The sequence below is a fragment of the Dicentrarchus labrax genome, unplaced genomic scaffold, assembly GCF_905237075.1.
Source record: "Dicentrarchus labrax unplaced genomic scaffold, dlabrax2021, whole genome shotgun sequence".
In the NCBI taxonomy this organism is placed as follows: Eukaryota; Metazoa; Chordata; class Actinopteri; family Moronidae; genus Dicentrarchus; species Dicentrarchus labrax.
In genome coordinates this window covers 23436253-23455302 of record NW_026136707.1, presented here as the reverse complement: position 1 = coordinate 23455302, position 19050 = coordinate 23436253, and the positions used below count along the sequence as shown (strand labels likewise).

At 42.3% G+C, this 19050-nt stretch overlaps 1 protein-coding gene across 7 annotated transcripts in view; it reads right to left on the bottom strand.

Annotated features, from left to right (window-relative positions):
* The window catches only part of LOC127366381 (intermembrane lipid transfer protein VPS13B), a 315825-nt gene that overhangs the window by 239321 nt on the left and 57454 nt on the right, over nt 1-19050 (bottom strand). For all 7 annotated transcript variants that reach the window (XM_051405186.1, XM_051405181.1, XM_051405183.1 and 4 more), the window contains exon 17: nt 5433-5617. In XM_051405186.1, the coding sequence (XP_051261146.1) occupies nt 5433-5617 (185 nt within the window). The remainder of the gene's footprint in view (nt 1-5432; nt 5618-19050) is intronic.

Here is a 19050-nt window from a genome sequence, read left to right as displayed (position 1 = left end):
TTTTGCCTTTCAAAATTCAGCATTTCTCGAGGCACTAAAAAAGGGAAGCAAGTGCAGGGACCAAAATTAAGCTCAAGCCTTCCTGCTCTGCAGGGCAAAAGAGTTTATATTGTAGAAAGTTAATAGCACTGGCCTTAGTTTCTGCTCCACTTCCTTTTGCCAACTTGTTTGGGGATCCTACACTGGTCCCAGAATGGTTCTTTTAGGAGGGACAATGTTCAGGAAAAGTCTTTTAATATGAAAAAACTGAGGCCAGTCAACAGCTCAGCCTGGCTAAAATTAAGGAAAATTTATTGATTCGCTCATGCTTACTGTAGCTGTCACTCTGATATGGCAAAGAAACCAAAACTGATTGTCCTCAAGACCATTTTAGATCATTGTGTAGTGATTGTGGTGGATGTCATTGACCTAAAATCAATAAATCAAATATTGCTCAGCTACAATTCACTTTCAGGCAAATCGCACAAGCAGGGATAAACAGGCTTTGAAGCATTTCTACCACTGGCTGTGTTTAAAAGGAATGGACGGGCACAATCATCAATCTTTTATAATGAGCTGTCTAAACTTACTCTAAATCTGGAGCATCCCGGCCTTTCTGTGTGTCGTCTGGAGGGTTTACTGCCATGTCATGGATGCAAGGACGCAACAAAAACCTCTAATTTAACCTAGTTTAATAAACAAGACAAAGAGTGGAAACAGAAAAAGCACACACAGAGGCATGCATGCAAGCAGGCACGTGTACATGCAAACACATAAACACACATATGCAGGTATTAAACATCTTATTCTCACAATCACATAGTAATAATATGGACAATATTTACAATACATGGACAAGAGATCATTGGGTCATATTCCCCCAGTCAGAGTTGTACCATCTGTAGGTTTAAGAGCTCTCTGTGACTCATCGCTGTGTACTAAGCTATAAATACATCAGTTCAAATTGAAAGACTCAGGTCCATTGGGGACATTGGGTGCATAAATCAAAATCCAATAAAGCTATCATCAACAGTACAATACGAAAACATACAGATTCTGAATGCTCATGTCAATGTAAAGACTAAGATTGTAGGATTTGGTCGAAAATCCAACCATCTATGACAACTTTTTAAAATTGACTCTTTAAACACTGAGTGAGATTTAAGTACAGGTGGTAAGTAACAATGAAAATATAACACGAAGAGTAAGAGCTAGGACTGTAGACAAGCCATTCATTCAGCCATTTATTGACACGGGTGTCAATTCTATGTAACCCTCTGCATTTCTCTTTTATTGTTTTGTACATACTGTTTGATAAACAGCTGCTTTCATTTTCAAATGTCATCACCAAAGGCACACATATGCATAGTTTGGCATGTTTTCTACAAGCTTTGGGGATAATGTGTAACAGAAACCAAACATGGGTAATGCAAATGTGAACCTTTATTAGCCATTGGCTATTCACATATTTCTTGAGACAATGCACTGACTGAGTAAGAGAATGAGAAAATACATTGGTGCAGATTACACTTTCCCTGTCCCAAAATTAGACACACACTCACCATACTGCACAACATACTGTGCACTCACACACACAAATGCATGCAGACTCAAGTAGTGTGTGGGAGGTCAGTGTGGTCAGTGTGTCGCTGATTCTGAGGTTAGCAGTGGCGGGCAGGAATTACTGGCTCCTCTCTACTACTATTACCGCTTCTGCTACTACTATGACTGCTACTGCAAACCACGAAAGCATCCTGGAAGTATAAACAAAGAGTAAGACGGGTAAGACGGGCTGGCCACGGACAATCACTGGGGAAGAAGAGAAAATGAAAAATAATACAGGATTAGAGGAAGAAAAATGAGAAGGGTGAAAGACAGTGTATTCAGCAACAAGAGAAAAAGAGAAGAGTGACAGATGAGAGGAAAAGAAGAAAGGGGGAGAAAATACATTTGGCAGAATTAGAACTGTATAGAATCAATGGAAAGAAAGGACAACAGTAAAAAACAACAACAAAGCAATTAAGAGAAAAGACAGCAAACAAGCAAGAAAGAAAGTGTTTTATTGAGGCAAAAATGGGAATGCAACAAGGCAGAGCCGAAAAACACAGTGTGACCCTCACTGGGCAGCTGACGAGGCTGAGGGTTAGGGGGCACATACTGTAAGAATGCATGCACTAATGTGTGCACAAACACACACACATGCACACGCACGCACGCGCGCACACACACACACACACACACACACACACATACACACACACACCTCCCTATGGACCGCTCCATTTTCACCAGACGCATAAAGCATGACATACTGTTTGCTGCAGAGCTCACCAATAAAATATAACACTAGTGTGAGCTTCGCTGGAATGCAAAAGGAGAATGCTGGAATAAAGTGTCACCACAGAAAACTCTGCTCATGGCTGAGCCAAGCAGCGCTGGAAATCAACACAGTCGCACAGACAGTTGTGTGACAAACCAAGCCGTCATGCAACAACGCAGTGAATGACAACGTCTGATTCTCGAGGAAAATAAGATTTTACGGTTTGTTTTCTGATTTCACTCAATCGACTCTGGGCTTGCAGACCAAACGCAGGCTACACTGCGTATGCTCTTCGCTGGGTTACGGCTGTAACTGCCAGTGAGCAGCACAGTAACTCAAAGTCTTACAAGTCCTAGCGGCTGTGTTCCAGTCAGCTGCAATGATTTTAAGTCTCTGACTGTTGCTTTAATATGAGTCCACCACTTATTTTGAAAAACATTTTACAGTCTGTCAGTACCTTGAGATTAAAACTGAAGCTTTGTTGAGTTTCCCCCCCTCGCTGAATTGTGGAATTTTCTTTGGACAGGGAATGAAATCACATACGCAAATGGCTCCCCCGCGAAGGACACTGACCATCTGTGTTATCAGCTAGACCTCGATATGAAACACCTTCCACTATTGAAAAACCTTGTAACATCAAAAGGAGAGAAGGGAGGAGACATTCCCAAAGGAATGAAAAAAAGCACATGTTCAAAGTGAACAGTTTTGGTTTGCCATGTTCAGCGTTTGGCCCCAGCATGTGTGTGTGTGTGTGTGTGTGTGTGTGTGTGATCTGTCCTTGCAGTGGCCTGATGGCTGCTGGTTGGTGACACAAGAATGAACGAATAAACACAAGACTTGAATCTGGATACAGGACCTGAGTCTTGTGAGCGTTATAACAGACCCCTACTTTTACCGCAAACAGTTGCAACCAGTCAGCCGGCAAGTCACACTAGTGGAAAAAAGCAGCAAGCTTGCAAACACTTTTACTGCACAGAGGAGCAAATAAGTGGCACCATGTCAACAGTTCAGCATTACAGACTCCATATTAGATATGTTTAAAGAAAGTAAAATAAAGAGCATTGCTTTTTGTAGAAAACACACTGGGTTTGCCATAGTTAAGGAAACAACACAAAGGAAAGCAGAGCAGAGAGGAGCAGAGAGGGAAGGCATGTAGCCAACACAGCCGAGCCAGCAAGGTCCGATCATGACGTTACAGTGCAGACACAACCCCACAAGCGCCAACAGAACCGAAACGATTCAGCAAGGTTGCAATGGGTATGCAGGAAGATGCACTACAGCAAACATAGTCCACAACAGTTCACTCCTCTTCTCGTGTCTCCTCATTTTCCATTTCTCCTCCGCACTTAAGCTGTCACACTAAAGATTGAGAGGGATTGGGACAGCTAACATCTTCCTTAAGGCCCATGAGTGTCACCACAATTTCAAAAGCAGATACAGTAAGAGACATCTTTGGTTATATCATAGGAATTATTGCTGAGTTTTTTCCCCACAAAACATATACTTACACAACACATCACCTATTCCCCTTCACTCTCTTGCCTTCTAAAACCCAAACTCTTTTCCCCACTGCTCATTTTCTAACCTGCCAGCACACGGACCAGATGTGCAAATGTTTCTCCATGTTGCTATTCAAGCCCTGTTCCAAGAGAAAGGCAGAGTGAGGGGAGAGGAATATTTGACTTCACTCCACGGGAGACCAGTTTCATAAATTTTGGCGGCTACACAACGGTGAAAAAGGTAGCTTGGCTGGCTTGGCCGAGGGAGAATGTTGACGGCATACCAAACAACATGATCCTAATGAGTTGGAAAATCCCTGGCCCTCCAGAGGACTGTCCAGATGCTACCGTCATGAGAAACGCTACTGTTTTATTGAATTCAGGCTCCCCTCCCTTTCTTTAACAAGGGGCAAAATTTATTATTTGACCATTAAGGCATCCTAGGCGACATGAAGCGTAAAACCGTTTCAGAGTTAATTTGCCCTTGGCTGCAGGTCCAGTACCCCACACTGGGCACAAGACAAATTGATCTTTATGCCAAAGTGTCTCATGTGAACATGTACATTCGGAGACCTTAGGTTTTGGATGTGTGCTTGCACCCCTAGTATAGGGTCGGCAGCCTATTTGCCGATAGCTCACTAGCTGCTATCAGGTTGACTTGTTTTGGGCAAATGATAGTCTGGCACATGACGTGCTGAGCCCTGAGAAATAACTGTAAAACTTTTCATAAGAGTCAAATCACTTTAAGCTTCAGCCAGTTCCATATATCTCTCTTGACAATTTACTGGTGCTGAGAAACAAGCTTTATTTTATGAAGAACTAAACAAACAAAGGACATTAGATGTACTTTATGAGAAAAGGGAGATTTCAATAAATCAACTACAATGATGAACGCATTAACATCTTATACAATAGTCTAAAAGAGACCAGATGGGCAAAGTGATGTAGCTTTCTCTTTGTCCTATGACTTTTCATGGTCGAAATACAGAGTGAGCCGCCTAAGGACATATTAATCTTCTGTGTGGGTATTTTTTTCATTTTGCCAAGTGACTGAGTTGCCATTGCAGAATTATAATTGCTACCATACAATAACAACTGCATTATGAAAACAAGTAAAAACAAAAAGAGCTTGCGCTCCTCTATGGTAAACCTGCTCGCTTTCTCTTCACACGCCTAATCACTTGTCTGTTGTCTGGAAATCATACAAACAAACAAACAAACAAACAAACAAACAAACAAACAAACAAACAGCACGGGGTCAGGGGTCATTTCACTTAGACACACAAAGGAAAAATAAGAAGACAATTCACATTCAAGTGAATTTTAATAAGATTCCCCCCAGGGATCAAATAAGTATTTCTGATTCTGATTCTGATTCTGAATAATGCAAAGATACAGGGAAAGTGAACAAGGTCGGTCACTCCTCTGTCTCACTATTGTTCGGGTACATTCTAAGACAGCCTGTACACCATGATTGCTCTGCTGTAGCTGGTCAGAGATCAGACTTACACTATTACCTTAGTCAGGTATCAGACAAAAATCATGAAACTGGATTATCCTGTACGAGGAATTTGCTGTGAAAGAACAGGCAAGCTTAGTTAACTTCATAAGGTCTACTGTAGAAAGTTGTTTACCTGGAGCTTTGTACACCTCATTGAGCAGGCTTTCGCTGAGTGTCAATGGGGCTCCACTGGCTACGCTGTGGGTCCAGCTCTGGCAGATCGCTTGGAGTAAAAGCGTCTGGGCCCTTGTGGCCTGTACAGTGAAGTGGGGAAGCTCAAAAATACACTCTGTGGTGGGGGCCGAAGACCTTTTGCTCCTGCAAGAGAGGGACATGGAACAAAGAAAGACAGGGTTAGATAAATGATAGTATACGGGGAGAAAAAGAGAGAGTCAGGACATAGTGACAATAATAAATGAAAGAAGGGAAGAGTCGCATGTAAGTGCCAACATACACTTAATGAAACAGACACCGGTGGAAACAAATGGTTCACGACTTCCACGAATCCATCAATATCACATCGCAATATAAAACAGCTCATTGATAGCACGAGTGGCCAAATAGGTAGAACTACATTCCAACAGCAAATTGAAGAAGTACCAAGCACAAGCCAAGCTTTCCTTAGTTACTTGGCAGGTAGGTGTAGTTTGCCTCTTTGCCGCCGACCCTTCTCTCCCCTCCGTCAAAACTGTGATGATGATTTATGTGAAGAGATGTACAGCCCAGAAACCTGACCCTGAAAAGAATCTTTACGCATTTAACATTTCATCTGTCTCCAAGAGTGTGGAGGGAGAGTGTTTGTGTGAGTGTGACTGTGTGTGTATGACAAGCTGATGAGTTGAGCGTTCAGGGGGATGAGGTAACAGCACAGTCGGACAGAGTCCTCCAGGCCCCTGTCCATCAGAACCTCAGTGGACCATGCTCTCATTTATCATCTGACACACACACACACACACACACATACACTCTCACTTTTTTCATTTGTTCTTCAGTTCTTCCTTTGTAGTATTTGCCTCACTGTCTCCCCTGTTCACTCTGTAATCATTCCTAACACATTCAAATGCACATCTCCGATACCACCCACACAAACATCTTGACACACACACAAACACACTGCCCTTCGAATCCCTGACTCAGGTCTCTGAGCTCTTTTTCTATCCAGGCTGTGAAGTCACAGCTCCTCAGTTCTTAAGATCACATCTATGACATCAGCAACAGCAGGAGGAGGGATTCCCCAACACACATACACACACACCAAACAAGGTATGGCAGTATACACACTGCTGAAAGTGATGGAGCCCTCATCATTATCACAACTACTGATCTCTGTCCTCCACATCTCCCCCCCCCTTGTCCCTCCCTCCGAGTCCCCAGGAACCTCCGTTCACTGGAAAAACACCCAGGGAGCCCGAACTAAACACTGCAAAACAAGCCCGTTTGGATCCACTCCTGTTTTCCTCTCTTCTGTTCTGAGATGTTCTTCAATTGGGTTTTTGAGGACTGGCAGTGCCCCTGCCTAGATACACATCTACTTTGTGCGTGCACACATGCTCGCTTGACTACATATTGTAATGGAAGCAGAGCTGCCCTCTGAGCGGCGCTTTCGGTGAAAATAGAACCGTGACTAATTCCAGGGATGGCTGCGGCGTGTCAGGAACGAGCATCACAGTTCATTTAATCACACATCCATTTTGGTCTGGTCCCAGTTCAGAGTGTGGGATATGTCACGGGGTCTCTCCCCCCACTCAGCAGCTCTGCAATCGTTTAACTCCTCTGCTTCCCTCCCTCTCCTTCTCTCTCTCTGTGTCTCTTTATCTTTCCCTTTATTCTGCTCCTGGGTGGTTCGGCAGGGTGACATGAGCTGTTAGCTGCACACAGGCAGGCCCAGAGTTCTTAACCGCCTGCTGTCTCGGGGGGGGGGACTACTATGAGACAGAAAGCGAGAGAGAGTTTGATAAAGAGAGATGTAAAGAGCACAGGAAAAACAAAGGCAGTAAGAGAGAAAAACTCCAAACCTGACAAGGTCAATGAGTTTACCTTGACAGCACGCATATACATTTTGAATTATCTGGCAACATATGGTGCATTTGGCACCACGGTGAACCATGCAATGTCATGCTCCTCTGCTATTAGAAATCACTACTGTTGCAAGCTATACGGCAAGACATCAATCAAACCCATTTTCATGTGTGCTTTTGCGTGTTCAAATTCTTTCACGGCTGTGTATGTGTGTACACGTAGCTAGATATTGCTGCAGAACAAAAGAAAGTGAAGGGGACCCAGCAACAACAATGTCCCCACATGCAGAGCAAATGTGCCTGCAAAGCCACTTCAATGGGAGGACTGGCAAGGGATGAAAGTTCGTTGGCTTATTCGAGTGTTTATAGCGTTTCAGGGGAGCTGTCATGTGCATGTGGTCGTCTAAAACTTTAATTATGCACCTGTTTTTATTATATTATGCCCAATTCTATGCGAACAGCAACTTGGATCTTGGAGCTAAATGAGAAGCAGAAACTCTCATTAGGGTGTTTTGGGAATGCTGGATGTGAGGACAGCCAGACACTCATCGGATTTCATTAAGTAGCTGGCACAGTCAGTGTTTCTTGCTGCAACATGGTAAACAGCTTTCTGGCAGGCAGCTCTTTTGCTGTTACCACAGGCCTTGAAGGAAACAAAAGTGTCCAAGAGGTAAAAATAGCAGTACTAATACCTGCAACATCAACAACAGTAACAAATGACTACTTTAAAACATATCTTAGAGCATGAAGCGTGTGGGGTAACTCACAAAATGCAATTTACTGCTATACTGCATAATCTATATTAGAAACGGAGTCTGTAGCCTGGGGAGCAAAACTCATTAAAGCATACTTCTACTCTTATAATGTGGAGACCCACCAGAAGTGGGCCCACAACCCATTTTGGATCCTGACTCATAATTTAAGAAATCAGGTCCTTGGCTTGAACTTCAGTACCTCATTGAATAGGCCGTCTCTGACCTCACAGTAGTCCTTTAAGTCAATAACTTTTTTATTAAAACACAAGAGGCCACCAGGAATATGTTAAGAGGAAATCAAAATTAGTCAGGAGCTATGAAAAATTAGGTGTTTCAATTTCAGCCAATGAAATATGCTTTCCTCTGGTGTATTTCAACAACATTAGGCCTCATTTCCCGACCTGTCCCCTGTTGGTGCCGTGACTGAGTGACGAAGAACTAGACCGGGGCTAGGACAGGCCAGTTGGCGGACTTGCTGACTGCTTGGCTAGGTGACTGACTGGCTGACTGGCTGGCACAAAGTCTTTCTGTCCAGTGTCCCTGTCAAAATCAGGCAAAAACAGGGCATGGTGTTGTGCAGGGGGCGTGAGTCAGAGTCATGAGTGCCATTCCAGCTGTGGTGCTCTTTGCCTAGACTGTTTCCTCTGTGTACATGCTCAAATGCGGACATAAAGCAGGGACAGCAAATTATTTTTAGTCATTAAAATGAATGAGTGAAATGTAACAGTGACTTGACTTTACAGAGGACCTTCACAAATTAGTTTTTGTTAGCTTCAAGTATGGCTCAGAGCCATCTAGTGACATTATGCCATTACTAGCAAAAGATATCACTACCTATGCTTAAGGTTCCATATAAACAGCCTCTGGGTAACCCCTTGTCTGTACCAAACCTTTTTCACATCATAATAGCTGAGATTCATTCGGACCATTGGTTCTCAGGCTAATCAGCTTCCTGGTCTGGTCTGACTGTGGTCACAACTATATTTAGACAAATACAGCTGGGGTTCTAGCTAACTGGCTGTGATTGCTGCTTTACAGAGGCCACACACAAGCAGATGAATAAAAAAGAACTCAAGACACACAACCACACAAATGCACATACCTGTACATGCACAAATAAATCAATGAATGCCAATATGCACATAAGTTTACATGCCAACACACATGCTGTCACACAAACACATGTGTATACAAACCTGTACACACACATATATACAAACCAATAACAGCAGGTTGGTCAGCCAGAGCACGATCAGCAGCAGTAATGAGACCACAGCTGATAAAAGGCCTGCTGCTCTAACAGTCTGTAACTGGTACAATTATAAAACTAGCTAGTACTAAAGTCTGACAAGACTGTTATTGAGTGTACGCATGTAAACTAAGCTAAGCATCTGTAATAGTGACAGGATGCATGTTCTGCCAAAAGGGAGAAGAGAGAAAAGGAGAACAAGAAAAATAGAATCTAACCATACAGAAAACACAAACAGAATGAGGGAAAAACAGCAAGCATAGTCAAGAGAAGGATAGAGACCGCAAACTTGCAGGTCATATGTTATTCTCCAGGTAAAATAATACCTAACATGGGGAGTCTCATTAAAAAAACCATTTGGAAAAGCTCCAGTACAAACTTAGGAATGGCAGAACCAGTAGGTTGTTGCTTTGTACTTTTACAGACAAAAATAAATGTAGCCTAATTAAAGACGGCTGTTGGGGTATGTGTCTGTGTGTATATACAATTAGGTGAGTGTATGTTGCGTAGATGTCCAGTAATGTGTTGAAATCTGGATACGTTGGCATTAGTGCAGATGTTCTGACAGAGGACACTACTGAAAAAGCAAGCGTAAAGCAAACTATAAAGCCTGAGGTGCACGGCCAAATGTGGTCAGCAAATTCTTTTTTTAAGATCAGCATCTCGCCATGATTGAAGGAATATCGCCAAGAGCAGCTGGTCCTAATGGTTTATACAGTGTCCCAGAATACAAGCTTGGTGCCTGCGCACAGTTTCCAGAATGTTCATTTTTGTTATTACTCATATCCTGTACAGTACCAAAAATCAGTTCCCTCACTCTTTCCAAAATACAGTGACAGCTGTGGGGGCTGGGAGTTCGGCAGGAGATGTGGAGCAAGGTGTCTGGTCCGTCAATGGGCAGCAGAGAATGAGGGAGGCGCACAAAAACACACACACACATTCCCTGACACAGGTGGATTATGTCTGTAATGGAAGCTAAATGGGAAATTCCACATGAACTGGAACATGATCTCCAATAAACTGTTAAAAGTTAAAAGTTGGTGGAAGTACTCAAAAAGATAATGCAGACTAGATCCAAGGCAACAGAAAGTCAACAAGACAGTCAATCACTTTTGATGAGCCTCACAATGTGATACTTTCTCTTGACTTAAACTTATCTGAGTCCACAGCAACGCCAATATAATCCATTATGGGCTGGCATATTTGTCTGATAGGTACAACAGATAGCCACCGTCTTGGGACAAATGATAGGTTATCTGAAGTTTCTACAAATCATTCACTGTCACACCCTACCTTAATTAACCAGCACAAACATTCCCCAACTCAAACAGTTAACAAAACCTCTGTTGCTATTGTTTTCCAATTTCTGGCTTCTTTGGAGGGAATCAGGCTGAAAATGGAGGGAAGGGAAGACTGACAGCTTGTACCTTTTTTTTGTTCTTTGTGGTGCAGATTGATTTGAAGTATTGCAGAATTTCCCATCTCTCCAAGCCAAGATCACTGACCCCACTTGAAAATAACCAGAGTGAGTTATGGGCTGCTCTCAAGTCCCCTCTTTTATCTACAAAAGACTCACTACAGTGTCTTGCAAAGCTTCCAAATGAACATTATAAATCACAGAAGTACTTCACACTGCACACTAACACCTAAGTGGCCACCTTGGGGGATGGGAAAACTTGTAATTTTACCACCTGGATGAGTTCAATTGGGTGGAATGAAAATTTAATAAAAATACTACCACAGAAAAGCCGGCATGTATCGAGTCAAGCAAAAAAAAAAAATCATGTTCTTTAAGGTCATTTGCGTCATTGACTGTACATGATCTATGTCATTATCATTGTCTTGATGGGAAACACAACTGGACCTGCAGCTGATCTGCTGATTATGAAAGCAAATGCTGTTTTCTGTTGTGTCTCTTGAATCTGGGTGAATTCTGAAAGCACCACTTGAGCAGGTAAAAAAGAAAAGTGATCAATAAAGAGGATCTTCCAAATTTGGTTTAAGTTAAATCTTCTTCTTTCCAGATTTTGAACAAATGAAGAATGTACACTTCTTGTTCTGTATCCCAATTACTGGCCCTCTTTTATTTATACAATATATTCTAATTAGGCTCACATTGCACCATCAGATTCATAATACATTCTTTTTTTTCTTTTTTTAACCTTCGGGTATTGTATTATCTTGACTTGTATCCTACTGCTCACTGTACTTTTCTTTATGTAAAACCAGTCTTGTGTTGCTCTTTCCCTGTGATTGTGATGGTGCAATTAAGTGATTAAAAGTGTATTTTATCGCTCAACCACAATCTGTAATGACATCCATTCTCTAATCTAACCAGACTCTTTAAAGGCTCTGTGCTGGATCTGGGTATGAGTAAGGAGGAGGCAGGGACTGTATTTGTGGCCACAGCTCAGAGTTTTGTGGTTCCCCAGGGTCAAAGGTGTTCCATGTGTGCATTTCTCAATCATCGGCCCTGAACAGCCCAAACTCTTCATAGAAAGAAACACTCCACTCTCTCTCTCTCACACACACGGTCCTCCCCTTCCTCCCATCTGGAGCACCCCTGACCCAAAACACACACATATGCGCACAACCTCACATACACACACACAGAGATCCTTCTCAGGAGAGGGCTTCATTACACAGGGATTACTAAAAGAAATGTTTTAATCAAGTTGTGCAGACAGCTGCAGACCGCAAGGCGAGAAAATGGCAATGACGTGGTTCATCAGGCGTTAAAGGAAAACACATCAAGAGGCCTATGCATGTGTGTGTGAGTGTGTGTGTGTGTGTGTGTGTGCGCATAATGGTGTGTCTGTGTGTGCATGTCGCTTCCTGCCTCTGTCCAACATGTCCAGCTGTGGAGGACATGCGGTTCCTTATAAGGACACACAGAGATAGTAGACCTCTGTCCAGAGACTGCAGACCTAATATCACATTTATATTTTCAGATTTTGCTCGTAGACTTTTGTATGTCCGGTTGTCATAACAACAAAAGCAGCAGTCAACGGAAGCACCGGCTGCCCTTTATTTGGATCCAGATTAGTTGTCCTCAGTGTTATTCTCTCAAGGCCTTTGACCTTCATGCAGATGGTCATTCAAAATAAGAATACGGATTCCAGTCTGTTTCCCCCCCAAGATGCCTGGTTTAATAACGTTTAGATTAATTTTTTTAACATGGTGACACCAATATTTCCTGTACCTCATTACCAACTGTAGATTTTTCCTTAAGCAGTGCAAATTGGATGGGCTTGTTTCTGGGAAGCGATGGAGCAGTACTCAGGGCTGGTAGGGAGGAGAGGACAGTGGAATGCACACCACAGTAGATGATAATCCACTCAGAGCTGATAATCCATCTACCCTTCCCTATTTCCCACTGTTTTCCCTCCCTCAAGCTTCAGTTCCTCAGATGACTAATTCAGGCATTAATAGAGTGTTTCAGTCAACTGAAAACATCTACAGCTGCTCCTGAATTCACTATGTTGGCTCTGTCCTGTACATCTAAATACATATCATGGTATAGTTAAAATTCAATAGATATTCTTGGATTGCAAGAATATTGCCTCTTGAAAACATTACAGTCTGTAATATATAGACTTTAGGGCTGAGTTAAAACTCATGTTGATTTAAGCTACCAAATGACACTTGTAATCATTAAGGGCAAGTAAACAGCTTCTACAGCAGAGCGACTGTAGTTTCTGTAGCACTGAGTGCTTGAATGCTGAAAGAAAGGCATGGAAGCTTCCATCAAAACTGAAATGTCAATCAGTGAGAGCACAAGCCTCGCATTCGCTCATGCCATTTCCTTAATATGAGGCTCCTCAATACGTCCATTGATCTCTGTCAGCCATAAAACCAAATAAAACTGTCTGACACCAGATGTAGAGGAGAAAAAAATCCTTACCACAAAGTTGGCTAAAATACTTTATAGACTGTGCCACACGAAATATGATGTTTTACCTTGCAGCTCACAATCCTCTGCACTCCCATGCTTCGGAGTGAAAAGTGGAACAATATTACATCATATGCCATTCCAGGCTTTTAATACACACCTGTTAATACATAAAGCCTACTTGTTGCAGTGTGTGCTTACATCCCTTCAGCTTCATCATGTGAAAACTTTTTCTTTCTGAAAACATTCCCATGTTTCTTCAAGAACAAGGAAGGGCCTAGTTCATGCGTCGCCTAGTTCAACTAAATGAATTCCCCGCTGCTCTTATGGCCTCCGAACCACAACTCGAAGCTGAGCATGACCACAGCAACCACACGTTGATTTAAGGTCATTCAATTATCCTTCACCATAACAGCTCAGTAACTTTAACCATGCCTACACAGACCTTTCAGTTAATTCCTTGATGAGTAATACAAGTGATTACTTCATTATAAAATCAACACCAATCAAAGCTTGGTTGAAGGGCACGACGGCTGACGCAGAAGCTGCGCACGTGACATCATTCACAAGATCTCTGTCATAAGTCGTATAAATGTATGCTCAAGAGCACAGAAATCTACTTTTCCATCCAACAGCCACTCCCAAATCAGTCTTCATCGGCCAAAATGATTATTCCAAATTCCACTTGTTAATGATATTGCCTGCCAAAATGGCTAGTAGACAAATGTAACAGCCACAGTCAATGTTCTCACCAGTGAATGCTGTTCATGTACATTTGCTAAATTTGACTTGGATCTCTACGGCTCACCATTGAAAGGACACAGAAAAGCATTTGTCCTCCTGCTCTTGGCTGTGCTTGGAGACATAGACCAGGAGCAGCTTGCTATGACTAACTATGAACAGGGGTAATGAGGCATTACAATCACACCAGAAGCCTCATGCCTCAGATGCCTCAAGCAGCCTTCATAAATCACAACATGAGCTAATCTGGAGTCTAGACTACTGGTCCAGACGTAGTTATGGACTTCTCAACTTCACATAAAAAAATCCTACAGGTAGTGCTAAAACCTGAACTAAGCATTGACAACATAATAGAGTTAGATCAATAATTAGATATCAAGGGACAGCGAACATTCTTTTCTATTCAGAAACATTCACAAGGCTAGTCAGCTTTTTGTGGCTATATAACATGCACCTGTAATGCCACATGCTTAGAGAAATTATCCCCTCAGAAATAGCTGAGCGAGGAACAGGGGCTGCTAAAAACGCCACATAAAAGCTGGCATGGGGCTGAATTACGACCTGCAATGTGACGAGCCACACTAGGCTGCTGCTGGTTTGTTGGTTGGTTGGTTGGTGGGCCCCGGCCTTGGCCTGCTTCCATATGCTGCGGCCGTCAGGTGGCCCTGTGTAAGGAATATTATATGGTGTGAACGTTAAGTGTGTGCGTGCATGTGTCTGAGTGAGAGACTGAGGTTAGGTTTTGGGGAGATCGATGCAGGTGGCACTTCTAACATCCCCTCCCTACTGCCACCTCCCTCTCCCTCCCTTCTTTTTTCACAGGCACCGATTTTATCTGGGATAACAGGTTTAACAGCCAGACCAATTGAGACTCTCTGTAGAGTCCCTGTGAAGTTGGCGGCCCCATACATTGCCTTTCATTAGGGATAAGTACAGCCTGATGCCTCTCAGCTGCACTTTAATTCACTGGGAGTGAAAGTTCATTTGAGAGGATTTTGGCTTTCTGCTGACCAAATGACTACTCAGTTAGTAGATGGTAGCGTATACTACGAGGGGGGGACTCGCAACATTGGCTTTGGCGTAGTAATCTGTGTTTACTATCCTGACTCTCTTGCAATGTGTTTTTTTTATTTTTATTTCAGATACTCAAATACTCGCTTGCATATTAAACAATTTCAGAATAAGAAATTTTGCTATTAATAGTGAGCTAGCCAGTTTTACTTCCCAGGACATGTTCTATTCAGGCCTTAACAATTCCACTTTCATCCACAAGTCTGTGTTGCGCAAGTAAAAATGCAATAGGCTGCTGTTGCAATGTATAAAGATATTCCGAACAAATTTTACCATACAGTTGTGTATAAATATGCATAACTGATAGGTAAATAGTACATTTTGCGTCTTTATGGCAATGGCTGCTGCTCAATGCAGATCAACATATTTGATCATTTTGGTGTTTGTTGGTCATGCTAGCAGCATGGCTCTAGGGATAGCAATGTCACTGCGTCCACCACTTTGGTGCAGACTGAAATAACATTTGAAATAGCTATCAAATGAATTGCCATGAAATGTTATACAGATATTCATGATCTCCAGAGGATGAATCCTACTGACTATTATGATTCCTCAAACTTTCTACAAGTAGCTTTAAAAGTTTTGACTTTTAATGAAATAGTTTGACTATTGGATTGATTGCTATCAAATTTTGGTACAGATATCCATGATGCCCAGACAATGTATCCTGCAAACTATGATTAGACACCGACTTTTCCTCGAGCACACCCCTTAGTCTTGTTTTATCCCAAAGAAGCTACAGATATTTTTGTGCATACATTTGAAAATAGAAGGAAGCAAAAATCCAGTGAGTCTTGCTGCCCTAAATGTTAACTGATGTCCTGCAGTACATTTCAAAATTGGTAAAAAAACAACCTCTTTGAGCATGTAGTTCTTCAGGTGAGGTCAGTTAGTTGTGCTACTTTTAAAGAAATCAGTGTCTCAATTGTTGCCTTCTGTAAGAATATAACTCCACACCCCAACCTAAGATCTAGTGACAGTGATCAAGTGAAACTAAGCTTACTGTTTAACAACAGCTAACACTCATTTTCAGTTATATATTAGCCATAGGGATGCCTGGACACAATGCCACAGGGTGTCAGTCTAGAGAATTGACTTTATTATAGTTAGAACAAGCAAATTACACATTTCTGCTGGTTGTGTAGTTTCCAACCCCTAAAGTTTACTCCCACATCTCCACACAGACACAACATGAGTTGCATTACAACATTTGAGGTAATTTTACCCTGCCCTTACAAGGGCATTTTAGGGAATGTTGGTAGAGAGGGTTACATCAGCCACCGTAGGCTATTCCAACCTGGAAATCTACTGCCCACTTTCAAATGACTAAAAAGAAGAGATCGTTGTCAGAGGATTTCCAATATAGTGGTTTGACTGCTGTCTTTTTGTGGAATCTTTTCATCTCTTCAAAAATATTTGGAACCACAAGGTCACAGTCTACAATTGTTCTGGAGCAATTACCCTTTCGTAACATTTCATTTCGCTTAAAAACGGAGAAAGCAAAAATACATTTAAATCTAATTGGATACACCCAAGGTCTCACACACAATACCAAATGCCCAGGAAAAGCCAAGGCTGGCAGAAGATGTCAAGGCAGTGTACTTTCCCCAGTGAAAGCCCCTTGTTGCCCACTGTGAGAAGCCAGAGCCTTTGTGGTGAGACTGAGGGAAACATGAGCTACAGTACGCACTGTGGGCCAACTCATCAGGAGAGGTGCTGGGTCTTCACAGACGCCCAGTGCCTCTCCAAATCCCCTGTGATCACCTGGCAGTCATATACGCTTGCTTAAGAAGAGGGGGGGGTGCAAAATGTGGGCATATGACATCACCTTCTGCACTCTCCTGTCAGTCACCATTTACTTTTAATAGAGTCCAGAGGGAGACAAATCTAAAGCTACCTTTTATATTGGTAATGGAAAAGCTGATCCAAGAATCTGCATAACATAACTGATGAAGAAACTGGAGACGGCTTTTTTTCTCAGACCACTCTCTCACCGTCTTGCTTTCTCTCTCCCCTACACCTTCACTAAGGTCTCATGCTTCCCACTTTCTTTCATAATTCTAAATAAAACTTCAAAAGCTTGCCTAGGTCTGCTCAGTGTCTACTCAGAGAACAGAACATCTTGGAAAGGGTTGTTGTTGGAGTTACATCAGTCCTGAGGAGCAGTCCCAAAACAAACATCAATACAGTCAAATTAAATGCTACCACCTGGTGGAGTGCATCTTTTGGCTTCCCCCAGTGTGTCACTCAGCTTTCACCTCTAGGAGAGGAACTGTCTGTCTGACTGTACATCTGTCAGTCAATGCTCAAACACACAGAGAATAAAGTCAAAATGAAATGAAGATGTGCTCTCAGCCTTTAAATTCAGTCCATTCAGGGCCTTTTCTAATATTTCCCCCACATCCACACTAAGCTAACCTCAAATGTACTACTATGCCCCCTCTATTTCTGTCTTTTATTTTTTCTAACCACTTTTTCTACATCTTTGTCAAACCTGCTCATCATCATTCTTCCAGGAGCAAACTGTCAGCTTGTGTTAATTAGATTTTGACTGTAGCGACAAACAGGTCAGGAAGAAAGACAGCCGTACCTCCCGCTTAGACAGAAAGGGTCAAATATGAGTCATTTCAAGCCTGAAATGGCACGTTCAGAATGTTCAGAACCCTGCACAATACAGCTAGTCCCATTATCATCTTAAGGAAAGAGACTGACAGTGAAACAAACAGACAAGTGCTAGAAAATGCAAGAAGTGCTTCTAACCTGTCCAAGTGTCGGAAACACTTTGAGGAATGAGGAAAATTAGATGGAGTGGAAATAATCCTGTTAAGGTCAGTAGAATTATCTTGGGTATTGCATGTTTACCTATTTTGAGGTATGATTGCAATGCCATCACGTAGTCCAACATCTATTCAAATCCCACCAAGATAAGGACTCCTGGTACATACTGTAATCCATCAAATGCTTGCTTACAATAGAGAATAAGGATAACAGAGCACTTTCTTTCTCTCTGCGAGGTTGTCTGTGTTATTTCTGAGGGCTGGTTCAGGCTGAAAGAAAAGCCACGGGAGGGCATTGATCCGGAAGGCTCGCTGGAGATGAGAAACATCTAGTGATTGTCAGAAAGAAAAATAACATCCGTTTGACATCTGAATCCACTATATGAGGCAGGCAGGGCAGAAAGGGGGGGCTGGAGATCAAACAAGCAGCTAGCAGTCTCTTATTGGGAGCAGAAAGCACAGGGAATCAGGTTCTGTCTACAGACTCACTCGCACACCACAATGAATGAAGGCCTTGTGGTTCCCTATGTGGCCAGCTAACCACTGTACAGTAGATACAATGTTTGCCTGGAGAAGAAGTCAGGAAAAGTCAAAACCATCTGCAGCTCTTTGACATGTTTAAATCTAAACTAATGGGGGGAAATCGATTCCCAAGCTAGTGCTAGTGCAGGTTTCCTGCTTTAACAGGCACTTTGACTGCAAGGTGTGAGGGAGAGGGCACGAGGGGGGGGTGTGTGTGTGTGTGTGTGTGTGTGTGTGTGTGTGTTCATCTGTATCTAGGGTTTTCCAGATGATGATTACTGAACACACAGTGGTGGAGTGATTTTTTTTCCCAACACAAATCTGTATGTCAAAGACTGAAAGATTCTTTCATTTGTTGCTTTATCAACTACATGTGCTATAGAGTTGTTTCAGTGTGCAGACGGAAGACAGGACACAAGCAAGCTACTCATTCATTCTTTACAGTTACAGTTACTACTTAAATAACAAATGACCCTAACAAGGCCATTAAATAAATACATAAATAGACACCTTTACATACATGAAAGAACGGAGAGACAGGTTTCAATTTCAAAATAAAAGTTCATTACAACAATGTAATGATAGTGACAATGATAAAAGTCTCTTGATGTTAAACACTACATACACAGATCCATACTAGAAGCAAACTGTGAGACCATTCATCCAAATCCAAACTCTTTTTTTCTCCTTTTCTCTCCTTCATTCAGCCTCTTCCATGCATTCATC